Source organism: Chionomys nivalis, chromosome 1 (genome assembly GCF_950005125.1).
Source record: "Chionomys nivalis chromosome 1, mChiNiv1.1, whole genome shotgun sequence".
Lineage (NCBI taxonomy): Eukaryota > Metazoa > Chordata > Mammalia > Rodentia > Cricetidae > Chionomys > Chionomys nivalis.
Genome location: NC_080086.1, coordinates 144,357,528 through 144,383,300, shown reverse-complemented (window position 1 = coordinate 144,383,300; position 25,773 = coordinate 144,357,528). Strand labels below are relative to the sequence as shown.

Below are 25,773 nucleotides of genomic sequence, written 5' to 3'. Positions count from 1 at the left end.
AGGATCTGTGTGGGCCGGACTGTGGCTAACAATGCCCTGGCTTTTCTCTCCTTTCTCTTTCTCTCCTTTTTGGCACCTACTAAGTTAACTTGGTTTCCTCAGAGATGGACAGGGTGGACTCAGGCCTTGGAACCTCCTACAGTTTTTCCCACCTGCTTCTGGCCTGAATTTTCTGATAGCTCAGAGTTAGGAAGGCACCCTGAAGAGGCAAGCTGCCCAGGTAGCCTCAGACGCACCAGCTTCCAGCACGGCTGGACAGACAGAAAAACAGAAAGAGCCCTCGCTTGCTGTTTGGCACAAATCAGACGACCAAGAGAACTTACAATAGAAAGTTTATTTTTTGTTTCCAGTCAGTATTTTTTCCTTAAAAACAAATACAAAAAAAAAAAAAGCTGATCACAGTTTGCTTAAACAGCCAGACTCGAACAAAATTTGTAACTTTGTTCACAAAAACATACATCACTGAAGCTGCGCTTAGAAGAGTCACTTCCAGAGTTCGTGCAAAGGGTCCTACAAAGGCACGCAGGGACACACCGCTTGGAGTCACAGTTTTCGTCACAGTCACTAGCCACTACACGATGAACAAGTTAAGTTGTGTCTCATCAAGTCACCTCTACAACAGCATTAATTACACAAGGAATATAGGTAGTTTGGATAAAAATATCTTTAACAGCTTGGAGCTATTGAGACAGGAACACTTCCACGCACATGCACGTTAACCAACTCAAGTGCAACACAGAACATTGGCACTAAACGAGGTGGGGGGGGCTTTTTGTGTGTGTGTGTGTTTTTTTTTCTCTTTTCTTTTTTTTTTGTTTTAGTTACTTCAAGTAACACAGCTTGCTTCATATAAATAAGTTAAAACATCTATTTTTTTTCAAGACAAAGCCATTCAGGACAAAGAGATGAACAGAGGCAGATCTACTTATACAGGCGCTATAATGGCAATAAACAGGCTCATGATTAAAAGATGAATTAGGGCAACGAGAACAGGGCTTCTTCACAGAAGGAACACAGGGGGAGTTTGAGACAGTCACCTTAGTACTGACATTACGGAGGGAGGGCTCCGCTAATACTGCTCAGTACTTTAACCGCCCAGAGGCTCAGGGGCGGAAGGCCCCTCCCGCCGCGGCCATGCTCATGCTTTTCAGCTTGTTATCTTTTTTCCACTTCATCCTCCGGTTTTGGAACCAGATTTTAATTTGTCTCTCGGAGAGGCAAAGAGCATGTGCTATTTCAATTCTTCTTCGGCGGGTCAGGTAGCGGTTGAAATGGAATTCCTTCTCCAGCTCCAGAGTCTGGTAGCGCGTGTAGGCCGTCCGGGCCCTTTTGCCTTCTGGGCCGCCTATGTTGTCTGCAACAGAAAAGTCAGCGGTTTAGCCACCAACTCCTTAGCACCTGGTTCTAAGACTCAGCCAGGGTCCTGAGCTGAGAGAAAAGGCTCAACAAGTCCCCCCTCTCTTTCCCCCCTTCCCGAATTTCCTTCCCTCTTCCTTTCTGAAGTGAAAAACAACATGATTGGGACTCTGGGCACAACCGGCACACCTGAGGCTGGAACCCCGTCTTGAAGGACAGCGTAGCTCTCCCTCGACCCCATTCTGCTCTTTGGCCCTCCACGAGTTGTCATAAGCAGGGCATTGCCCTCCCAGGCTGCCCACCGCTCAGAAACGCACCAAAGCACTGCCTTTTTCTGAGTTACCAAGTGGCCTCCGGGTCACCCTCCGTTAAAGTTCCAGCCGCCCTGGCCGCCTTCTGTTCCAGCCTATACGCTTGGGGCGCCCGCTTTCTTTTTCTTTTCTTTCCTTTCCTCTCTCTCTTGGCCCCAAACTTCAGAATCTCGCCTGCCCTCGCCTGATTTTCCCCCTCAAGCCCCTTTTAGGGGGCTGTAATTAGTAACGCTGTTTCCCCAGCGTAGCCCTTCTCATAAATTATCCACCCTGACAAGCCCGATTCACGGCCCCTACTACCATCCCTACCTCTCCATGCCCTGCTCGGCTGGCCTGACCCTTAAGCGTGCTCCGAGGCACTGGGGTTCCACATGGAATTTCTTCCTCTTTCAACATCTAAACTTTTGCTCGGCCACCCCATATCCCCCCCCCCCCCCCCCAGTATTTGCGAATACTGGATGCTGCTGCAGTAATGGGGAGGAAGTAAAGAGGAAGGCAGGGAAAGGAAAACCGCAGGGAGAGGCTCTGCGGGCTGGAGAGAGGCTAGACTAGGCGAGAGACCCGGAGAGAGGCTGCAAAGAACAGAGGGTGACCGAGACCCGCGCCCCCACGGACGCGTGGATCAGAAAACGGCTGGCTTTACCGTGACTAATGTGCAGCTTGCGCATCCAGGGGTAGATCTGAGGTTGAGCTGGCGGCGCCGGGCTCGGCTCGCTCTGGGCGCTCGCCTGCTCGCTGCTGGCAGGGGCGTCCTCCTCGGCTGCGGACGCCGTGCCAACCCCCTCTCTGCTGCTGATGTGGGTGCTGCCCGCGTTGGCCGAGGCGCCGCTGGAGTTGCCCAGGGAGTTTTTGCCGCCGTGGTGGCTGTCGCTGCCGGGCGAGGGAGCCACCGCCGAGCAGGGCAGCGGGTCGGGCGGAGGCGAGTGCGTGGACGTGGCCGGCTGACTGTACCTGGGCTCGGCTGGCGCCGCACTGGCCCCGGCCGCGTAGCTGCGGGCGCGCTCGCCAGAGCCAAAGTGGCCGGAACCCGAACGGCCGACGCTGAGATCCATGCCATTGTAGCCGTAGCCGTACCTGCCGGAGTGCATGCTCGCCGAGTCCCTGAATTGTTCGCTCACGGAACTATGATCTCCATAATTATGCAACTGGTAGTCCGGGCCATTTGGATAGCGACCGCAAAATGAGTTTACAAAATAAGAGCTCATTTGTTTTTTGATATGTGTGCTTGATTTGTGGCTCGCGGTCGTTTGTGCGTCTATAGCACCCTTGCACAATTTATGATGAATTATGGAAATGACTGGGACATGTACTCGGTTCCCTCCTACGTAGGCACCCAAATATGGGGTACGACTTCGAATCACGTGCTTTTGTTGTCCAGTCGTAAATCCTGCCTGATGACCTCTAGAGGTAAACTCGTGCACTAATGGGGGAGTTGGGTGGAGGCAAGAGGGGTGGCGCGCGCGCCCTGGGCGCGTGCCCGCCACCCGCCGCGGCCGTTCAGTCGGACTCGAGCGCCACCCTCTGGAGGCAGGGCGGATCGCATCGCTTCCGACCTCGGGCTGCAAGGGCCGGGGTCGAATTGAGGTTACAGCCCATTATGGCAAAATTATTGCATTTCCCTCGCAGTTCCATTAGGATGTACCAATTGTGAGGCCGTCAGCTGCCGATCGCACGCCCGGCGAGGATGCAGAGGATTAGGGGGAGGTGGTGACTTGGAATTATTTACAACAACTTTATTTCACTGGCTTTGTAGCCCCTCTTATTTTTGTGTAGAGGTTGGGGTCGGTCCTGCCCGTCCGGCCCGCAGCTGTGAATTTTGAAAACACAGATATCACCTTCGGGGAAGGGAAGACCATTTAACCAATTGAAGAAATAAATCCTGCCCACAGCAGCAGTCACAATTAAGGCTTTTTCTTTTCTTTTTTTGTTTGTGAGCGCATGAAGGGCAGTGTCCCTGCCGCTCTTAAACGGCAGGCGTCTATTAAAGACAGCTTTTGTGTAGTGTTTCTCCGAGGCGAGGTCAAATTCCATACACTCGTATAACCAGAGCCGATTTTTCTTCCGTGTAAATACGTTTTTCGTATCATTAGTTTGCTGTCTGATTTGCTTATTTATCCAGCCTGGAATATCTTCATCCCTGGTCTGGTTCCTTCAGCCAGCCGGGCTCCAGGTAGCAGGGTTCTTGGTGAACCCAGAGAGTGGGCCCTGACTCCCTGCAGCCTCTGAGGCTGCTTGGAAGTTGGGATCCGTGGGTAGAGCTTTTGGGGTCTTGCTTAGACCTCCGGGAATAGATTGCGGGAACTAATGGAACCATTTCGTGGCAGTGCCTAGTATCTCCGTAGTTATTTTCCTGGGCTCCAAAAGACGAAAGCAAATCACAAATGTAGCTGAGAGGCGAGCAGAGTCTCCCTACTAGAGGCCTGGCATCTCAGGCGCCCCTGGCATGCTTATCAGCTAGAACTCTTCAGGCTCCCATGGTCCTGGGCCCCCTCTTTTGGGTCCTGAGAGCTTCTAGGTGGCGGCACCCACTCTGTAAGAGGCAGGGAGTGGGAATCAGGAGCTGGGAGCTTGCGGGAGCCTTGTCGCTACCGAACTTGTACTATTCCACTCGCGCCCAGGTTGGTTCGCCTGGCTGAAGCTGCAGCTCTCTCCCAATGACTGTTATGCGGCGGCAGAAAGACTTGGTTCTGTCGGAGGAGAGTTCTCCTTTGTTCCTCCGGCTTCTTGTTTAGGGGCATCCTGAGAAGCCACGACAGGGCTGGGGCCCAGCTCTTTAGGCCCTTTCTTTCCAGTAGCCAGAGCCGATTTGGCGATGCCCTTCGAGATTTGATGGCGAGGGACCAAGGCGGAAAAGCTCAGACAGCAAACCGGGCACTGCCTTGGGGCTCTTTCTTCCCTCAACAACACCGTGGCCTTTGTAGCTCAGGGAGCGCAGAGGCGCTAACACAGCAGCAGGGACAATTCTGGGTGCACCCCGGGACTCCCAAGCTGACTTGGGCAGCAATGGGGGAAAGAACCTGTGTGTGTGTACAGTATGTCTGTCCCACAACTGACATTAGGTGTGTGAGTTTTGTTTGCTTGTTTTCTGTAATAAGTAAATGCGCAGACTCCTGCAAAGCTTTGGACTTCCCTAAGCTGCAGAAGCACCCGGGTGGGAGCAGGCTGGAACAAAACTTGGGGAGCAGGCAGGAGCACCAGGGGGCAAAGCCAATAGAGGTTAGGACGCTGGCCTGGTCCCTACACTGGAGTCTACTCGCCCGCCTTGGCCTCAGAGTCTTCCCCGCTGGGTTGTGTGGAATTGATGAGTTTATTTTCCTTTTTCCACTTCATGCGCCGATTCTGGAACCAGATCTTGATCTGGCGCTCGGTGAGGCAAAGCGCGTTGGCGATCTCGATGCGGCGCCGCCGAGTCAGGTAGCGGTTGAAGTGGAATTCCTTTTCGAGCTCCAGCGTCTGGTAGCGCGTGTAGGTCTGGCGGCCTCTGCGCCCGTGACTCCCATACACCGCACCTGCAGGCAGAAATGTGTTGCGGGTAAGCGAGACCAAACGAATACACTCCGTGTGCCTTTTCCCTGCAGTCTCTAAGCCTGAAAACTCCCTACTGCCACCCCAGCGTCTAGCACCGCCACCGAGGGCAAAAAGCCGGCTGAATGGCAAAGATGATTTCATACCAAGAGAGATGTTTTCGCCTAAAATCGACTTGGGGCGGGAAGTTATTGCTTTTGACCAATGTGTTTTGTTAGAAAACCATTAGAAGCGAGGAAATAGCATGGGCATTCTTAATTTGAATGGCCAAAGTCACTGTTTCAAGGGAGGGTAGCGTTTATTTGTCTGTAAATGGAGTGGGGATCCTAGGAGCAGCAAGGAAACTGAATTCTCACATTGGTGTCTGTGAAAGATGCCATGGAGGCTCCTTGTGTGGGATCTCAGTGTATTTTTGGAAACTGAAATATGGCCAGCCTTCTCCAATCTTTGCATATTGTTAGCAAGCGCTGTGATTCATCTGAAGGCTCTCCGCTGGGAGGGTGAGTTCTGAAGCCCTCGTGAGGCTCTGTCCTGCTGCAGGGGGAAAGGAGACTCCCTGTGGGATCTTGGAAAACTTGGAGTAAAGAGATGGTTCCATAGGTGAGCTGGTGGGATCTGGCTGGCCCTGGTAGGACTGTGATGGGCTGTCCCTGTGCCAGAGGTACCCAAGCCAGGTGTGAGGCTCAGGCAGGGTCTCAGGAGGAGATAGAAGTTGGCTTAAAGTGTGAAGTTGAGTGGAAGGTAAAAGTGGGAGGAGAGAGAGAGAGAGAGAGAGAGAGAGAGAGAGAGAGAGAGAGAGAGAGAGAGAGAGAGAGAGAATATGAATATGAATATCCCGAGAAGGTGGCCTTCCACAGCTTCAGAGCTTTGCTGGAGACATTGAAAGAGGTCAAGTGAGGAAAAGAGGGCCTCTGCCTGCCTGGGTTTCTGGGCTTGTGAAGGGCAGAAGAAAGAGGAGAGGGAGTGTGGAGGAGTTTGTCCATGGTGTGTTCTGGAGACCCCTTTTGCTTGAAAACTTGAGGGGTATTACGAGGGTGCAGCTGAGCAGCCTTCTCATCTGGACCAGACCCCCCCCATTCTGTTGCCCCTGTTACAGGTCTGATATAGCTTGGCAGTGAATGAATCCTTCACACACCCTAAAGTGTCACCTTACATGGCTCTCCCGGCCCAGGTTTTCCTCTGGCTGGGCCTGATTGTCCCACTGGGAATGTTTAGGGCTCTCTCTCTCTCTCTCTTTCTCAAATTAAAAAAAAAAAAAAGACAAATGGAAACTTTGTACATTCTATCCTTCTTCCTATTCTATCTATCTATCTATCTATCTATCTATCTATCTATCTATCTATCTACCTATCCTTTCTTCCTTTCTCTTTCTCTCCTTCCTTCCTTCCTTCCTTCCTTCCTTCCTTCCTTCCTTCCTTCCTTCCTTCCTTCCTTCCTTCCTTCCTTCCTTCCTTCCCTGCCTGCCAGCTTTTCCTTCTCCCTACACTCTCTAGGGTGGGGGAGCAGGGATATGCCTTACCCGCACAGGAATTCATCCGCTGCATCCAGGGGTAAACAGGGCTCGTGTACTTCCGGTCGGTGCCTTCCTCATGGAGGGCTTTGCCCTGCACGCTGCTGCTGTCAGGTTTGTACTGCTGCTCGGGAGAAAAGTGCAGGTAGTCCCCGGGGCCCCTCTGCTTGCTATTGCCCGAGGGTGAGGCGCCACTGAGGTCCTTATCAGAATAGAAACATGAGGCCCCGTACTCGTAGGATGCCCGGTTGCAGGCCAGGACCGAGTTGGACTGTTGGTAGAAACAAGGTGAGGTGTATGTCTTGTCCGGAAGACTCGATGCCCCGTAAGAGGCCGGGAAGGGCCTCAGCGTGTCATAGCCGGCCGGGTAGAGGGGCAGCTGGCCCAAGAAGGAGTCCTGGCCGCTGGGCAGGCTCCCAGGGAAAGTGGGATTCACAAAATAGGAACTCATTTGCGCGCCCCTCTGCAGGACTGTGATTTGTTGTGTATTAGTACATCTGGCTATAACTATTAGTAGTCATCGAACTGGTTTGTTTCTGGATGGCCGAACGCCAAAAGCGACAGCAGCAAATCGCACCAGCTGACGCAGCGGCGGCCAATGGGAGCAAGCGCCGGAGCCCGCTCCCCGGGGACCACGGCGACCGAGGCAGCAAAGTTACAAACAGCCCCCAGCCCGCCCGCCCGCCCGCCCGCCCGCCGCCCGCCCGGCAGATTAATGGGCGCACACAGCCAGCCGGCCCCCGCACTCCCACACACACCCCTGAACGCCAGCGGTGGGCACGGCCCCGGGCAGGGATGTGTAGATCAGAGTCGAGTAGAGGCACTAGTGCCCAGGTCAATGAAAAGGCCCCACCAGGCCTGCCCTTTCCTCTTTCCCTTTTTGCCTTGTTGGTTTTTGCTGGTTTTCTCCTCCAAACAGGAAACCTGACAAGTCTGAGCCAGAAGGGGCGGTGACGAGAATGGCTTTGCTCTGGAGAGCCCTCTGTCCCAGGCAGGACCTGAGCTGCTCCTCCCCTTGTACTCCCTTAACCGTGGGAGTGGGTTCTTGCGCTGGAGAAGGGTCTCTGAGAAGCCAGGCCCACACGTTGCTTTTCAGCCCCGTGCTTTAGGGATTCCTGACCGCCTATCCCCTCCCATTCTTACTACAGGTTGGGCCTTACTGCCAAAGGCTGAAAGACCACCCCTCGTAGACCAGGCCCAGGCCAAAGGCAGGGCCTTCCTGTACCCCCTTCTCTCCACTACTGCCCTCCATGTTTGACACGCCTGCAATGGCCCGTGCCTCCGTGGGCTTAAAGCAAGCAACAACACCCACTGTGCACCGTGTATCCTCTCTGTGAACCCAGAAAAAGGAGAGGCTAAAACCCTTAGTTTTAAGAAGAAATGATCTACAGAACAGTGTTTGTGAGACCGGGAGACCGGACTAGGAAGCCATCGGTGAGACTTAACTCCTCTCACCCAGTGTCCCATGCAGTACTCCCCTAAGCTACTGGACCGGCTTAGAGCAGTGACAGATAAAACTCCACATGCACTTTCTCCCTAGTCTCACTCTAGAAGCAAGAGAGATGCAGGGCCCCCGGCTGAGCAGGGCTTGGAGTGCAGCTCCTGCAGCCCAAATCCTCACACAGGATAATTGATGGGCTTGGCTTCCCGGTAGTTGATTGCGCTGTCGTGGGGGCATACCCACTTTCCCCCTGCTTCCCCACCCCCAAAATACGCCTACTGGGGCAGCAGCTACAAAACCAGAGCAGTTCTGTCACTCTGTCACTAGCTCCAGAACCCTGAATTGCCTTGACCCCCGGCTCAGGCCTGACGAGTCCCAGATTGGACCTGGAAAGCCTGTCTTGGGCTTCCTTGCATAAGGATCAGTCTCATTTTGTAAAATGTGATATCGGTTCCATGGCATTTTCACCACTGTGTTTGTAGGGCTTGTAAAAGCCCTTGATTCGGCTTTAAAAATCCCCAATTGCGTGGGCGGCAGAGAGACTGTTTACGAGATTTGGTTGGAATTCAGGAGGTTGTTTGTAAGATCTGTAAAATCCTGGTTCCTGCAGACTGGGACTGACGGGGTTTGGGCCGAGGGGACAATTGGGAATGGTCCTGTAGGAATCTGGTAACGACTTCCTTAATCTCTTCTTCGCTTTTTTTCCCCTGACCTTCCCTCTTTCCCCCTTAAAAAAGGGGAAAGCTGGAAAAGGTCTTGCCTAAGGTCAGCCTCCAGAGAACCTATGAAAGCACACCAAAGGAAGGCTGTACCAGAAACGGTGTGCCGAAGTCTTTATCTTTCCAACCCAGGAAAGTTTTTTTCTTTCCATAAGACCAAGAGTTATCCAGGAGAGGATAAAATTTAGCGTTTCTCACAGAGAAGATGCAATACACAAAACACAAAACATGAAAACATGGGAGAAAAAAAAGGTTGGATTTTTTTCTTAAAATGCTCTTTGAAGAAAATAAGTGAGTTATTGGTTCTTAAACAAAAAAAAAATCAGATAACAATTATTTCAACCAATGTCATTTGAAGCGAAAATAGTCATTTTGCAAGTGTTAATTGTTTGTTTTTATCGTCTCTCATTCCTCCATGTCCCGCACAGGGTTGGAGCTGGTGACAGCTCACCACTCGTATTGTTATGCTTTGACCTGGATTCTAGATTTAATTGTCTCAGCCAATAAGAGAATTTAATTTCTCAGCTAGGAGCCAGAAAATGTATTTCCAGCTTTTGTAAACATTAAGATGGGAAAAAATTAAATTGAAATATTTACGTGTAAGATAAGGTTAGTGCATATTTCAGTTGGCAGTGGATCTGTTTATTCTTCCATATGTATATATGGGGGGGGCGGGGAGTCAGTCAGTTCTGATGGATCCACTGAATGGGAAGCAAGATCTCCACACTCTCCACAGAGCCTCTCCTAAGGTTCTGAGAGTGACCACCCCAGGACTCTCTGCTAGGTCAAAGCCACACAGAAAACTTACCTTTCATCTTCTCTTCAAAAAGGCTAGGATGGCAGTAGGGTCGCAGAGTTTTCCCTTGCCCTGGGCTGCCCATTGAGCCCCTCCACTTCGGCCAGCCTAGCAGCGGGGCCTGCAGGTGTGTGGGAGGACCCTGAAGGTCCATCTCCATCCAGCCAAATCTCTAGCCCAGAGCCCAAAGCACACAGGTGTGGCCTCTGCCAGTCAAAGGCCCTCTCCAAGAGCCGCCTTCCATGCCATAGCCACTTCTCAGGGCCAGCCAGGCCAGCAAGGCCTCAGAACTACAATTGGTCTCTCCGATGTCAGACTCTCAAAGCCAACGCCTTTCCCGACTGGCAACTGACGTGCGCCCCCAGGGCGCCTTTGGGACGCGTAGTTTGGACAGAAGCAGCCATAACCGGCCAGGCGGCCTGTACAACCAGTCTCCATGGTGCTGGGTTGGGGGCGAGGGAAGGACCCGAGTCTATTCCGGCGGCTGAGGTTTCTGTCATGGATAGCCGAAGCAGGGAGGTTTCACAGCCAAACAGACCCTGGGAGATTGCCCCTGATGCCCGCCCCCCTTCCCCTGCTTCTGGGGAAATCTTTGAGGGGCCCGTGCAGCAGTCGCGCCAGGCTCGAAGAGGCGGGCCGCTGCTGGCGCCCGTCCCGGTGACGGCCACAGCGTGGCAGCAGCGAGCTCCCAGCACGGTCGCAATAAATAATCTGCCCGAGGCAGCCACAGTCAGGCAGTCAGCGGCCCTAGGAGGCAAATGCGGCGGCGCTTTATCTACCCCTGCCTGGGGCGCACCCACAGCGTTGTCCGCTGAACATCCCAAATATCAACGTGTTATTTTTAATTGTCTGGCCTATACTGAGATACTATCTTGTGATAGGAAAACAACAACAACAACAACAACCAAAAACCAAATAAACAAAAAAGAACTATAGCCCAGAATCTCGCTACTCATTCTCCAATGTCTCTCGCGGGGAGGGTAAATCTGACCTGGTCAGATGCGTTTTCAGGCTCAGCCACCATGACTGGTACCACCGCGCAAGGCAAAGCTACAGCCAGGCCAGCAACACTCAGTGCCGCCTCGCGGCTAGCTGTGGTCCTCTCCCTGGTTGCTCAAGAGATAGGGGACCTTGAACATCATCCTTCCGCTGTCCTTAGGTTGGTTGGGGCTGCCATCCTGTTATTTCTCAGACTCCGTTTTGCAATTTTCCTTCAGAAACCTTAGGTTTGGTCCTTCCACGCTCGCCAACACAACAGTCCTCTACACGGAAACATCCCCCATTAGCACCCAATTAATTCGATTCTCTCCTCCAACACAGAATTCCACATATGCATCTAGCCCCTTTCTCGGGGCTCCAGACTTCACTCTGGTCGGAAAACCGGGCAAATGAAGCAGGCAATCACCGGAGAACTCTGAATTAGTAAGTTTTGCTTTTGTGTTTGCTTGTTTACCTCATCCTCCCTTCTCCCTGAGACTAGCCCCACTGGAGAGAACAGAGAGTTGACGCTAATGCTTTTGGGCTACCTCGCTTTTCTCTCCCCTCTGCCCACATTCCCAGGTTGGGACCTAGCTCTGATATTGGGGAAGTCAGTTAAATAAATTTGGGTCATGAATGACATAATCCCAAACCCCAGGGGCTGATAGGGAACAGTAGAAGTCAGATGATTTCCCTTTGGGCTTCCCGGGGTCACGGCGGGAAGGGGGAATGAAGACCTAAGCGCTCTTGCCCAGTGCTAGGGCACTGTGCCACAGAGGGAAGGCCGATTTGCCTTGTGAGTGGTGTAGGTGTTGTCGGTAGTGGGTGAGAATGAGTGACGTGTTTGGGCTGTTGTGTGAAGAGACTGTATGGATGATGGTGAGAAATGCCCCTTTTCAAAGTCGTTCTGGGTGTCCTCCGCTTCCACCGTGGCACCTCACCCGCCTTTCTCCTGTCTCCTTCCCACATGTCTCACCTTCAGACCGCGGCTCCCAGAAGCTCCTGCCTCTCTGACAGCTGTCCGCTTCAGCAGCCCAGGAGACGAATTGTCCTCCTTCCTGGTGCCAGAGGACGCAGGAAATTAGCCAGGTTGTGAGTTGCAAAGCGGCGGCTGCTGCTCCAGGAACTGGACGCGCCCCACCTCCAGCGACAGCGGCGGGCCTGGGCCTGGCAGTGGCTTCCCCTCGCTCGCCATCGCCGGACAAAGCGCAGCCTAGGCAGGCTGAGAAGGCAGAGCTCCGAAGCACGCAGGACGGAGCGGAGCAAAAGAATGCGGCTCTATTCTCGCAAGGGAAATTATAAAAAAGTTCATGTTCACGGTTCCTATCCACATGACCGACAGCGGCCAATGGAAGGGCCGAACAACTCATAAAGTTGTATTGCAAAGTTGTAAATTTTCATAAACAACAACGGATTTATGACCCTTTCCCCATCACTAAGAGGAGGCAGCTCTTACACCGGCGCCATCTTACCACTGAGGCTATCCCGACTTGGGGCTGCAGGTTTTACAGACCCTTTTAGGTCTGATTTATTAAAAAAGAGTCCTAAGAAGCTGGTTCAACCCAGCCAGGAGATAAGAATGGAGATCTTCGCGGGCCAAGCTCAGGATCCTCTAAGCTACTTCCACCGCCCCTCGACCCTGGTCCCTCGCTGCTCGCCCCTTCCCCAGCCACAGTTCCTCCTCAGCAACAGGACTTGCCTAGGTTGCGCAACAGCCCAACAGCCGTGTCTGAGGTCCATGGCAGTCCCAGAACCCCTCCACTGCAGTGTTAAGCCCTGGGGCATCCTTTGCCTCTACTGAAGGCTAAGTGGGGGTGCTGCGGCAAGTACCCTGAATCCCATTTTCTACTCTGGGGCTGGACTCAGGGCTCATGCGGAATCCGGAATCAGTTGGAGGGTAGGTAAGATTATTTGAGAGCTCAGTTTGCACCTTTAGAGGAAAGGTTGAATTTGGAATTCGTTCTTGGAATGTGTGAAGTTTGGGAGGCCATAGATAGAATATACTGTATTAACTGATAGCTGTTTTCAGTGGATGTAGATACTGGTGTGCGCACACAATAGCCAGACAAAAACATCTACAAAGAGGAAGGCATATAAGCAATCATAGACACAGAAAAACGTGCAGCTGGACACAGAAACCCACACATCCAATGATAGACAGGGAAAACGTTGATACACAACAGATATACACACATTATGGATGTGGGAAAGTGCATAATTATGAAAACTATAAGCAGTCACACATAAAAATTAGAAATACACTTATTCGTCCAAATCTAAACACAAAACATGGAAAAAGAGACATGACACATTTATGCATGAATATTTAAAATTTGGACTCCAGGACAGTTTCTGCACGTTGGCTTCCCCTTGGTCCTTTAACCTGTAGACAGGGCTTGCCCTTCAGCTATGGCCACCTCCCCTCGCCCCAAACCCCCTGAAGAAAGCAGTCAGTGTTTCTTTGTCACCAGGCATTTTTATTGTTACATAAAACATAGGTAACTGGGCTGGGAAGCACGCCTTCCCTGAACCCCAGGCTGGGTCTAAGGGGGACATGGGACAACACGGGAAAAAATGGGCACTGGGGTGGGCATTAGACCCCTCCCGTCCACAACAGAATTAGTTCAACACAACACACCATGCTACAAAGTCACTCCATTAAAACATCCTTCCCAAGTCAAGACATTCCTTTACAAATGATCTCCAAGATTATAGAAATGACCAAAAAAAAATCTGGTTCAAATATACAGTATTTGTCCTAGGTAGGAAAAGTCAGGGCATAAGTATACATGGCTGAACAGTAGGACACAGAAGCAAGGGAGGGAACAGTGAGGCTGGGAACAATCTCCTTAGTCCCACAAAAGCTGGTCTGCAGCCAGCTCAGGAATGCTCCCCTCCAGAAACAGGGGTAATGGCCCTGAACTTGAGGTGCCAAAGCCAAAGAAAGAGGGATTCTAGGTTGCAGCATTTGGTAAGCTTTGGAATAAATATATTATTTTTCAATTTAAATAGAAGCCAATGCCCTGGTCCCTGAACCTCATTGCCTTGTCATTGAAGCCTCAGTGACCCCAAAGACTGTCAGCTAGAAGCATCAAGTCCTGGCCTGGGAAGAGTGGGCACAGTGAAGCAGAAAAGCTAGCCAGCACGAAATAGGTAGTTTAGGCCTAGTAGGTAGTACTGGTCACGTGTTTTGCAGGGGTTGGTGGGGCAGGTGCTGGGTGTCTGCCACTGTAAGGATGTGGAGGGAGCTTCTTAGGAGTGCGACCCACTGGGTTGGGCCCATAGGTAGTTTGGGGGTGCCTCTCAAGGAGGCCTGTGCTAGGTAGTATTTTGACTGTGCCAGAGCACAACACTGGCCCAGGGTTGGGGGTATCTACTGAGGTCCTCAGAGGCAGAGAGGGTCCCCAAGGTGACCTACTTTCCCTCTGGGAGCTAGAGTGGGTGATGGGGTGGGTGGGATGAGGGTGGGGACTGATTCCCTCTTTCTCTCTCTCTTTTTTTACACTTTATTTCCCCCCATTTTTGTAACTAAAATCAGTGAGTCTCTTAAAGATGCTTTTCCGACTGTCCCGTGCAGTAATGGCCCTGTTCCTGGCCCTTTATTCCTCCTCCTCCTCTTCCTCTTCCTCTTCCTCCTCTTCCTCCTCATCCGCCTTGTCAGTAGCTGCCTTGGAGACGGAGGGCACCACTTCTTCGGGGGCCGCAGAGGGAGCCTGGCTCTCATCTTTATGCTCTTTCTTCCATTTCATGCGCCGATTCTGGAACCAGATCTTGATCTGGCGCTCGGTGAGGCAGAGCGCGTGGGCGATCTCGATGCGGCGGCGCCGTGTCAGGTAGCGGTTAAAGTGGAATTCCTTCTCCAGCTCCAGTGTCTGGTAGCGCGTGTAGGTCTGGCGTCCCCGCTTTCTATCGGGTCCTGAGAGCAGAAATTTGGACATATAGACAAACAGACAAGCAGGCTGCGATGTGGACAGAAGAGTGTTTTAGTCAGGCCCCGCTGTCCAAGAGCCTGTACCTTCCACCCTGCCCAAACCCAGGCGCAACCCCCATCACCCCCAATTGAGCTGGGGGAGGAGTGTGAGCGGAAGACCCCGGGGCCAGACAAGCGAGCCAGTCTGTGAAGAGCCTTACAGCAGAATCCCAACTTTACAACCGGCCTTTCCAGCCGGCTACGTTTCTACAATGTCCTGCTTCCCCTTGACAAAGGGAAATTGTAAATACAGAGTGTGGCAAGTGGGAGACTCTGCACTTTTGCCATTCAAAGGCAAGTCAAGCCGCTTTCCAGCCTGGCTAGAAAGTGGGCAACCCTCCTCGGCAGCCCCATGCTCAAGACCTTCCTGTGGCAATCCCACCCTCTGTCCTATTTGGTCCAGCTAGGGTCTGGAAATGGTCTCTGGTACAGGGGTGAGTGGCATCCCGGAGGTCCTGGCTTTCCTTGCCTTTGAGAACGAAAGCCAAGCCAAAAGAAAAGGAGTAGGGGAGAAAGAGCTGGAATCAAGAAAGGAACGGATAACAGGAAAAAGGGCATAGAGGAGAGAGATTGAGGGAGAAAAAAAGAGAGGGAGAGGAAGAAGGGGGACGGGGGGGGGGAAGGGGGAGAAAGAATATGAGAAAGAGAATAGCGGATAAACTTACTGTAAAAATTCCAAGGCAAATGGAGTTAAATAAATTTACGAGGCTCGAACCCATTAATTGGGCCATAAAAAGTTTTATGGGCCTCATTTACATACAATGCTTTGGGTCTCTCCACGCAATGGCGCCTCAGCTCTAATTAAAACCAGAAAGGCAGCGCCACCGGGACTTGCGGGGCCGCTGGCTGGAAGCCGCCAGACTGGGCTCCCCGCGTCCCGCGCCGGCACCCCCCGCCCCTCTGCTCCGCCCGCACACCGACCCGGCGGACCGAGGCGCCTACCTGAACTGCGCATCCAGGGGTAGATGCGGAAACTGGCCTCGGCCGGGCCGTGCAGCACGCCCTCGTCCGCCTTGTCGCAGGCGCCTTTGGCGAGGTCACTGCAGAGCCCGGGGATGTTTTGGTCGTAGGAGGCGCAGGGCAGGTTGTAGGCGTCGGCGCCCAGGCCGTAGCCCGACGCGAAAGGGCTCTGATAAAGGGGGCTGTTGACATTGTATAAGCCCGGCACGGTGGAGGCGAAGGCGCCGGCGCCCGGCCCGTAGCCGCTTCTCTGCGAGTTGGGTGCAAAGGAGCAAGAAGTCGGCTCGGCATTTTGGAAGAGAGAAGCCCCCGCCGTATATTTGCTAAAAAGCGCGTTCACATAATACGAAGAACTCATAATTTTGACCTGTGATTTGTTGTCCGGCAGCTTTCAGTGTCGGTTTTACGAGGTAGCGTGATATATGATAACATTACACCCCCAGATTTACACCAAACCCCATTTTCTTTTGGACGGAGCTCGCCGCGGCACGTGACCGCCCACATGACCGCCTCCGCCAATCTCAGCAGTCCTCACAGGTGGTCTCGCGCCACGGGCCCGCGGCCGCCTAGAATGGAAGGGGAAGAGGCTCAAATACGCGGCCCACGCAACGGTCTGCACCCCGCCTGCCCCCAGACGCCCGAAGCAGTCAGAGTCCCATCCCGGTGCCCGCGCCTTTGGATGTTCGGCAGGGCTCGCCCCCCACAACCTCATACCGATTCTGAACCTCAGATCCAGTGTGTGGATTCCCGCTGTCCCTGTCCTCTCTGCAGACTCAAGCCCCTGAAGGGTCTCTGCAACCTGTCGGCCCAAAGATGGTCTTGAGAGAAAGATCTCTGCCCACTCTCTCTCTCTAAGCAGAAGGTTTAAGCCCGGATCTGATGCTTCAGGGCAAACACCGTAGGCGCAGCGTCTCCTCTAGCTAAGCAGCGAGAATGCTGCCACAAACTGGAACCATGTGGTTTGAATAAAGTCAATGTCTCCCAGCTTCCTTTCTTTAATCGGCGGAGCACTGTTTATCCGCTCTAAAGGAAGCAGTGAAATATTTATCTATTAATGAGCCTCATTTGCCAACAGATTTATTAACATGAGATTCCCTTTCCTCCTCCCGGATACCGCTGCCGTGCAGACTCTCTGGGTTCACTCCTGGGCACCTGGCTGGCCCTCAGCAATCCAATAGGTGGCTCAACACCCCCTTTGTCCTTCCCACAACCCCTGGTGTTACCCCTGGATCACGGGAAAACTGGGTCATCCTCCCGCAGCTTTGAAGCTTGAGCCCACAATTTTCTAAATACATTCTCCATAATGAAAGGTTTGGAGCAGCTTTCAACCAATTTACCCCTGGACCTCCACCTTGTGGGCCAGGAAACAGTAGACTTTTAAAGCTGGTTTAGAGAGAAAAGGGGGGGAGGGTGTCTCAGGGACTGGGGCTGTAGCCCGCGGCAGAACCCCAGTTTTTTAGACTATAAAAAGCAAATAAGGGACCCTCTCAAAGGCCAACTGGATCTCACCACTTCACCTTTCTTTCTGCGCAAACGCAGTCTCACTCTCTCCCAAACAGGCAGTCTCTCACCCTGGGCGCCTACCGTGCGGGGCTTCAGACCCCCAGCAGTGATATCAGAAGTAGGCCCTGCTGCCCACCGCTCTCTGAAGGATACTTGGGTGAACTCTTTCCCTAAACGCCTCATAAACTGCCCAGGCCGTGCTGGAAGACTGGCCACCTTTTACTGCTCAACTCGATTGCACATCATAAACCCGACTTCACAATGGAATTGCCCCGGAAATGCTCCTCTAAATTATAGAGTTTGGTTGCTGGTGTACAAAGCACTTTCTTATCACTTTCAGTAGGTCCAGGCTACCCCTCTCCCCCGGTTCACCGCATCCTCTCAGGGGATCTTGGAAGCACAAAAGAGGCAGGACGGTTCAAATCCCGCTGCAACAGAGCCCCAGCACCCACCTAGCAAAGGGCCCCAGACTTTGGTGGGGAGGAGGGCAGGTGGGATCTGGGCTATCTCCCCGCCTCCCCGCAGCATAGGAACAGTAGGGCGGCAATATCCGGGATCCCCTTTATGGCGGATCAGGATGGGAAACAGAGGGGGTAAAACAGGAAGGGGGAGAATCCAAATAACAGCGTCTTGTAACAGAGAAATAAAATTCTAAAAAACAGCTAAAGGAAGATGAAGCTAACAAAAAGAAGGCTAGGAGATCAAAGTGGAGAAATTAGGCGGCTTTAGACCAATAAATTGTTCCTGGGGTGACATGAAGCAAGGCGCAAAGTGAAAGGCTAGGCAGGCCGCCGCGGTCTGTCTAGACTCTGGCGAATGGCGCACTCCAAAGAGACGATGTTAAAGTGGAACCTTCCTTTAGAAGAGGCCTGACAACCAGAGTACGGAGCGGTTTGAGGTGGCCCAGGAAAAATCACACTTACAGGCTTAGGAAGGTCGTCTGTATTTGGTACAGGCACGAGCAAGGAGTCCGGGCAAGAGGCTCTGTCCCCGTTTAGCACGGCCAAATATGGTCCAAATTCTGCTGCTTTCAAGGCCTTGGCACTTGTGAGCACAAGTCTTCCATCTGAGCGGGGGTCTCGAGGTCACCGAAAACCTTCCTTTCGTTTCTGAGTCTCTCTTCCCTGGCTAGACTTCACAACACAAAAGTCTGGACAAAATCAGACTCTCAATAAAGCCTATTTAATTCTACGTTCTCTGGCCATTGGTTCCCTATTTATTTGACAGAAATGCATTTCTAAGTATGATAATATTCACATACTATTCAACTCAGGCCCTGGAGAAGACGCCTTATAAACCAGCTTTTAATCTGCAGAACAATCTAAATATTTCTCAACGCTTTCCCAGATTTAGGTCTCAGACCTACTGTCAGAGTTTGCTTCCTGTGTTTCCTGTCGCCAAATAGTCCTCAATGTTTAAATCTAGATATAGAATATAAACTCAGCCCTTGACAGAGAATGGCATTTTCTAGAGAGTCGAATGGTTCCGAGTTTGGGGTCTTTAAATATTTCTATTCTTCTCCTCCGCATGGACTGCAGGCTTCAGCTTCTGTCCCCCACCTGGCAAGAGAATTGTAGCTTGGATGCGAACATCAATTCCTCCCCGAAGCGGGGGGAAAAAATAAGCTCGGTTTCTTGCGGGGTCTTGCCTGGATGAAGCCTCTCAAGCAGCGAAAACCAGAGAGCAGCCTGCCGGCCGCCAGTCGGCCAAGGGCAAGGGAGGCTGCCGGCCTAGGCAGTTCACCAGGCCTCTGAGCCCCTAGAGGCCCGCACCTACCTGGGGCCTCTGTGATCGGCTGAGAGAAGGAGTGCCCCCAACCTGTGACTTTCATTGTTGTATAAATGGAAGCTTCTATTTGTGCCCACTGGTTAGCGGGTTCGCCGCTTATTTGCAGTTACATAAAAAAAGAATTTTGAGGATTAGGGTAGGCGAGCACCGGTGACTCTCCAGGAAGCTATAAAGCCCTTCTTACAAGCACAGGCTGTGAAGTAGTGTGTGTTACATACAGAAATACAATCATGCTGTGTGTCTGTAATGCCCACGTGGATATAAGAAGATTTTTTAAAGGGAGTAGTAGGGAGGGAGGGAGGGAGGGAGAGAGAGAGAGAGAGAGAGAGAGAGAGAGAGAGAGAGAGAGAGAGAGAGGAGAGGAGAGATGTCAACCAAAATCCCTAGTTTTACAACGTGTTCAGCACGGAGATGCGAGTCGTAAGCATTTAGTGGGTTTGGCCAAGACTGTTACGACCCAAATAAATGCACAGCCCAGCCTATACTTGCGGCGCTTCGAAGGGTTGGTTCTCTGTCTGCTTCTGTGTTTTCTTTCCAAAACCATCCTACACCGGGGGCCGATCCTCGCACTCCGGCCGCGTTTGCTCCAGAGTATGTCCCCGTATCTAGTATTAAAAGTAGGCTGGGAGTGGATTGGGTATTTTTTTTTTCTTTTAGCCTCCACAGCCTCCACAGTAGCCTTGGTATTCCATTGCCAAAGAAATATCTCTGCCAGAGAAACAAGGGCGATTTCAACCTCGTGACCGCCAGTCCTGGAGCTCCGGTGTTATTCTACTTATTTAAACATATCATTTATTTTCGAATACAGTTCCTAGTGTATGTCCTGAGTTACTCCAGCGCGGCCAAAATTCGCGGCAGTTCTACACTAGACAACCACCAAATACGGTTTTATAACTAACCAATTTTCAGCCGCCGAATTTTAAAGTCAGGTATTCAAAACGGCCAAGTCCTGACGTCTGTGCTCTCTCGCTCTCTTTCTGGTGCTGGCTCGCTAGACCCTAAACCAGGGCGCAGGTTTCGGGGCCTCGAGGGTCGGCGGAACCCGTGGTCACTGGGTGCTTTCTTTGTGGGGTCATCTAGTCCAGGCGCTGTAGGTTTTCGATCTTTTGTCCGTCCGTCTGTCCATCGTGAATGACCGTCCCCGCGCGACTCGCTACCCCTAGATCACTGCTGGCATGGGGACTGTGACCCTGGAATGGAACCTGCTCTCTGAGCCGCAGCCCCGCACCTTCCGCACCACGGCTCCCACGCAATGCAGTGGTCTCGGAATAGAGCCTGAGATGAGAGAAGCGAGCGCCGGCGGTTAGGCAAGCCCTGGCGCATGCTTGTGTCCCCGGGAGGCTTTCAGTTGGCATGAGCAGCAAGGAAAATATACGACTGCTGTTCACGCAGATCCCATTCCAGAAAGGCGCGTTTCAAGTCGACATTTTAGGAGCTTCCTAGGTCTCGGCGGCGGGAGATGGCGGCTGGAGTGCCTCTTGCGTGGAGCCACACTGCCATCTCCTGGATTATTCTTGGCACTGCAGCCGCAGGAGCTCGGGGCCGCGTGAACTTCGGCAACGCCGGTGACCCCACCAGCGTCCCACTCCCTTGGGCGGAGCGAGGGCCCTGTCCCCCAGGATCCTCGGGGAGCCGGGAATCTACGCAGCAGAAAGGGCAATGCCCATAAAAGAGGGCTGTTTCCGCAGTCTCTTTATCGGAGGCAGACAGAGCAAACAAATGAAAGGGTTTTGGTGGGATACCCTAATTGGAGCTGGACAGTTGTAAACTCATTAAGAGCCGAATTCCAGACAGTTCGCAGACCTTCCTTTATGGCACACCCTTACTGCCCAGGCTTTGAAGTTCTTTCTGTCTGCAACAACAGAGGGCATGCCAACCTGGCGGCGCATTGGGGGTGGGGGCGCCCCATCCACCGGCGCCCTGATACCCCTTTCCCGCATTAGGAGCCGGTCAACATTATGGGGCGGGGAGGGGGGGGGTAGTTGTGAAGAAAAGGAGTTTGGGGGAGAAGCAAAGCAGAATTCTCTGGCTACATCTGGAAGGCGCTTGAGCCTCCGAAATTGTAGCTGTTCCCCCCACGCAGCCCTTTACACCCCATAAAGGGTAACAGCCCTCATTTTCTTTTATGGCACTTTGGGGCTTGTCGGTTGCTAAGGCCTGCTTCTGTGAGGACTTAAGTTCCGGAGATGGCATAGCAGTGTAGGACGCTAACACCGGCCCCCCTCCCCAACCTACCCTGGCCGGTTGGCGGGACCCAGTGGGGCAGGAGGGTGCAGATTTTCCATCTCCTGGAAAGCTCCGAATATATCAAGGGCCCACTTCATTGTCCATATCTGGCTCCCGTTCATCTCTTCAGAGCAGGCCACAGGACCTCAACTTCTGGTCCTGCACCCCTCAACTCGACCACTCAACTTCCAAAGGCCCCAGTTCTTTTTGTGGGTTCAGATTTGGAAAATATTTTTTAGGCGCCAAAATGAAAAAAATTGACTTTTCCACTGCTGCTGGCCATCGCTGTCCAGTGCTTCTGTCCAGGACCTCAGATGCCTCTCTTGCCTTCTGGCAAATAAGACACGAGGCCCAAGTGACTGGCTATGCCCGAGTTGTGTCCCCCGCCCCCTACTGCTTTCTGCCCCTGCTTCTACCTACCCGGTAACCGGCTGTGTCGGGAGGCTTAGGCCTGGTCAGACTGGTTACCGCAGATGCCGGCTCAAGCACCTTGCTGAAGACTGAATTAGGGTTCTTTCCCCTTCATCTCAGCTCTGCCTCCACCCAGAAAACAGACCCAGAAAAAGAAGGTACAAAGAACAGATCCACACAAAGTAAAAGAATCAATATATTTTATTTGGCAAAAGTTAAATATTTCAACACAACAATTTGGTCAGTAGGCCTTGAGGTAACTATTGCAAAATATACAGTGTACGTTCAGTCAGATGGAAACCCCAAATTCATCAAGGATACAAATCTACAGTAGCCTAATGGCGGTTTCATGGTGTATAATTTATTATCAATAAGATTAACTCCATTACAATAAGCACTCATTCCCCCCCCCCAATTAAAATTAAGCGTAAACCATAGGTAGTAACCCTCTGCACATATGTATAGCTCCGAAATTCCTTACTTCTCCTCTGGTGCGAAAACATTTTTTAAGCTTGTCTGATTATGCATGTCTCTTTAATATGGAGATTCTATATACATTGGACAAGACTGGAGTCTAGAACATGTAAAGAAGAAGATGCCCACATTTCAAAAGGAGAGAAATGGTGTATCTATGCGTCCTGGAGAACTACCTGCCTTCTCTTTCTGAGTCTGATTTCCCTGGGAAATCCTTACAGCTAGGGTACAGTCTAGTTACACAGTATCCCACTACAGAGCTATACGCAATGCAATGCTTCTCTTCCCCCTAAACAACCTGAGTTCAAATCGAATTCTAGCTTCCACAATCACAAATGGGTGCCTCACCCAGCACAGAAGTTTGGGTCACAAAACATAATTACCACAGTAAAACACAGTGTTCAAGTATTTTGGCAGCATGACCTGCCACACGAAGAGCAAATTAAAATAACTACAGAGACTAAAAACTATACAGCCCGTCAACAGTTGTGCATTTTATATAAAAAGGTAGTTTTTTTCTCCTTTTGCTTTAAGTCAGAAGCAGGTAGATTTTTTTTTAAATATATATACAAGCTAGCAGTACAGCCATCAGAGCTAATGCCCTCGTGTGTGTGTGTGTGTGTGTGTGTTTGTGTGTGTGTGTGTGTGTCTTATAGAAAATGGAAAGCTTACAATACCTCCTCCAATAAAGCCGCAGGCCTAGGAGCCAGCCTGAGCAGGGACTGCCAGGGGGAGATGAGGCCTGGGGTTTAGAGCCGCTTTGAGCGGGTGGTGGAGGCTGGGATGGAGGGAGAGAAGGGAGAAGGGAACAGAGAGTCCTTTCTTTTTCTTTCTAGCTTGCTCTTTCCTAAATGAGCCCCGCATGGCTCATTCGTCTTTTGCTCGGTCCTTGTTGATCTTTTTCATTTTCATCCTGCGGTTCTGGAACCAGATCTTGACCTGCCTCTCGGTGAGGTTGAGCAGCCGGGCCACCTCGTACCTGCGGTCCCTCGTGAGATACATGTTGAACAAAAACTCTTTCTCCAGTTCCAGCGTCTGATGCTTCGTATACGGGCACCGCTTCTTCCGCGTGGAGCGAGCATGAAGCCAGTTGGCGGCCGGGTTATCTGCAAGGGAGAGAGACACTGGTTTAGAAGAAGGTATCCTGGAAGGGTGAGAAGGAGCCTCTGGGGTGGGGGGTGTCTCTGGCCGAAGTGCAGTATGCCGCTGAATTGGTTAGAGAAAACACAATGAGCCCTGGCAGACGGACCCACGGAGGGTCACCTACACCAGCACCCCTCCCATCCCCACCCTCCTCTCTCCCGTCCCCTGTTCTCCTTCCTCCCACAGTCTGCACGTTGTGAAAGAGTGAAATTTGGAAACCATTTTCTTTTTGCCAGCAAAGCAAAGAACAGGCTGCCCCGCGTCCGTGTGGCAAGATTAAACAAGAATGCTCTTTCGCTCTTCACTAGTCTCCCTTCCCCGGCTTCCCTGCGACAGTCCCCACTCTTTTTGACCTTCCCGGAAGGCCTTGGGAGCTAGGCGGGAGGCAGGATGCCCCAAGGCCTTTGATCGCGTCTCCACTTTATTTGAATAAATCTGGCCAAGGGACCCCTCGTGGCTCCACAGGCCACAGCCTCATCTTGGGCAGGATTTATGCAGCCACCGGCCGAAAGCAAGAAGTGGAGGGAATCGGAGGTCTCCCCAAGCGTCCCGGGTCAGGTTGCCCGGCTGACGTTGCTGCCGCAGTTCGTAAACAATCTAGCCGCACAAAAGACTTCTCTGCGTTGCTTTCGAAGAACCGCCCAAAGTCTGTCTGTCCTGGGCCTGGGCCGTTTAGCAGAGGGGCGGCGGGTCTCGGCTCAATTCTCTGCGCCCGCCCCGCCCCCTCTTGCTGCAGCATCCTCCTCCCCTTCCCCCAGCCGACCCGGACTGCTCCGCGCAGTTCTCTGGACTTGGGGCCCCTATCTTAGGTGTTCCAAACACCAACTTCTGGTTCTCGACCCCCAGATCCAGAGGCTCCCATCGAGGACGAAGGCAGGCTCGAGAGAAAGTTGACGCGCTGGTAGATCCCGGTGGCCGGCGTGGAGGCAGCGACCGGCTTGCAGGGAGGAGACACTTACTGGGATCGATGGGGGGCTTGTCTCCGCCGCTCTCATTCTCGGCATTGTTTTCGGAGAAGGCGCCTTCGCTGGGTTGTTTTTCTCTATCAACTGGAGGAGAACCACAAGCATAGTCAGTCAGGGACAAAGTGTGAGTGTCAAGCGTGGGACAGTCACCCCTTCTGGCCGACAGCGGTTCAGGTTTAATGCCATAAGGCCGGCTGGAGGGCAAGCCCGCGAAGGAGAGCGCACCGGGCGTGGGCTCCAGCCAGGAGCGCATGTACCTGCCGTCCGGCGCCGCCGCGGCCACGGGCGCCTGGGGGTGCACGTAGGGGTGATGGTGGTGGTGATACACGGCGGCAGGCACCGCATTGGCGCCCGCCGCGTGCACCGGGTTCCACGAGGCACCGAACACCGCCGCCTTGGATTGGAAGCTGCAAGGGCTAAAGTCGGGGTGTTCGGCCAGTGCTGTCGCCTGTCTTGGGGGTTGGCTCAGGGCCCCTGGAGCGTAGCGTCCGGCGCCCAGCTCGTCAGCAGCGTCGGCGCCCAGCAGGAAGGAGTCCACATAGTAGTTGCCCAGGGCCCCGGTGGTGGCCATCGCAGTAGCCCGCGCCTGACCGGCCCAACCCGACCCGCCGAAATTATGAAACTGCAGATTTCATGTAACAACTTGGTGGCACCAGGGGGGGGGTGAAGTACAGTCACCTAATAAGTTGCCGGCGCCCGCGCCCCCATTGGCCACGCGCGTCACGTGTCCGCCCGGCAGAACAATAACGCGTAAATCACTCCGCACGCTATTAATGGCCCGGTGTTTTGCAGTCATAATTTTTATAGCAAAAGCCATATGTTTTTATGCAAAGGGATCGCGCCGCTCCACAATCTGGTTTGTTTTAATTGTGGCCAACGAAGATTAAAAGATCAAATCTGGCCTTGCCTCTGTACTCTGCCTTGTCACCCCCCTCTACACACACAGACACACACACACATCAGACACACACATTTCTTAAGCGGACTATTTTATATCACAATTAATCACGCCATCAGGAAGGCGCGGGTCCCGCGTGCGAGTGCGGCCAGCAGAGCCCCTCACATAAAATTAGACAATAATTGAAGCCATAAAAAAGCAGCCAAATCGCATTCTCACTCTACTGTATTTAAATCTATATTTATGATATTTCATAAGGAGTTATTGTTTCGGAAGCCACACAGGCTGGTGGGAAGTCAGGAACAACCAACAGATTCTTTTGCCTCACTGCGGCTCCCTGTAAAAATTTATGAGGACTTGGAAAGGTTAAATTAGACTGTTGTGTTTGGTTGGTGAGCACCCTGTAAATAATCCTTTCGGTCCTCAGAGATGCGAGTTTCCCCCCAGGCCCGCCTCAAAAAGTCAAATACAAGGCTCTCTCCACCTCAAACAGAGTGACCACCTCCCCTGCCGAGTTGCACTATTCCTTAGACGCTACAACCACCTAGACTGGGTTACTGGGCCTTGCTAGACCAGTAGTCAGTCAGACGCTTGCACAGCACTCAAATCGTCCTTACTCCACAAAGGAAGGCTCCACAGAGAAACTGCCAAGAAGGGAACTGCCAGCTGCCTGCAAGGGTTTAAGGATCTAATTGTGTCACAAGCACCGCCTGGGCCCAGGCCCACGACTTTGAGCACAAGCGGTTCAGCGAATGATTTCTCAACCAGCGACCAGGCTCTCGGCTCCATCATCTGTAAG

At 52.4% G+C, this 25,773-nt stretch overlaps 5 protein-coding genes across 8 annotated transcripts in view; all 5 read right to left on the bottom strand.

The window, feature by feature from the left end:
- Positions 1–11,866, bottom strand: part of Hoxa3 (homeobox A3) — a 44,189-nt gene extending 32,323 nt beyond the window's left edge. Inside the window, exon 1 of the mRNA XM_057772862.1 lies at positions 11,613–11,866. The gene's annotated coding sequence lies outside the window, so the exon portion shown is untranslated. The remainder of the gene's footprint in view (positions 1–11,612) is intronic.
- On the bottom strand, positions 323–3,247 carry Hoxa5 (homeobox A5; the record flags this gene model as incomplete). Its single annotated transcript, XM_057786915.1, has 2 exons — positions 323–1,354; positions 2,311–3,247. Coding segments are annotated over 2 exons (1,188 nt in total), but the record flags the coding sequence as incomplete, so codon positions are not given.
- Hoxa6 (homeobox A6) lies at positions 3,204–7,153 on the bottom strand. The gene is made up of 2 exons (XM_057772880.1): positions 6,712–7,153; positions 3,204–5,176 (listed from the first exon to the last, which is right to left on the bottom strand). Exons 1-2 carry the CDS (start codon positions 7,151–7,153, stop codon positions 4,917–4,919), a joined length of 702 nt encoding a protein of 233 aa, XP_057628863.1. The 3' UTR covers positions 3,204–4,916.
- Positions 11,867–13,110: 1,244 nt separating the features above from the next.
- Hoxa7 (homeobox A7) lies at positions 13,111–16,051 on the bottom strand. Its single transcript, XM_057767604.1, has 2 exons — positions 15,549–16,051; positions 13,111–14,552 (listed from the first exon to the last, which is right to left on the bottom strand). Exons 1-2 carry the CDS (start codon positions 15,922–15,924, stop codon positions 14,236–14,238), a joined length of 693 nt encoding a protein of 230 aa, XP_057623587.1. The 5' UTR covers positions 15,925–16,051; the 3' UTR covers positions 13,111–14,235.
- A 6,577-nt stretch (positions 16,052–22,628) lies between these two features.
- On the bottom strand, positions 22,629–24,671 carry Hoxa9 (homeobox A9). 4 transcript variants are annotated; one of them, XM_057771747.1, is made up of 3 exons: positions 24,302–24,671; positions 24,071–24,160; positions 22,629–23,074 (listed from the first exon to the last, which is right to left on the bottom strand). In XM_057771747.1, the coding sequence occupies exons 1-3, from the start codon at positions 24,645–24,647 to the stop codon at positions 22,836–22,838; spliced, it is 675 nt and encodes a 224-aa protein (XP_057627730.1). In that variant the 5' UTR covers positions 24,648–24,671; the 3' UTR covers positions 22,629–22,835. The 4 variants fall into 4 exon arrangements, with proteins under 4 accessions (XP_057627730.1, XP_057627749.1, XP_057627740.1 ...); XM_057771766.1 differs by having other exon boundaries at positions 24,071–24,153; positions 24,334–24,671; XM_057771757.1 differs by having other exon boundaries at positions 24,338–24,671.
- Positions 24,672–25,773: the final 1,102 nt, after the last annotated feature.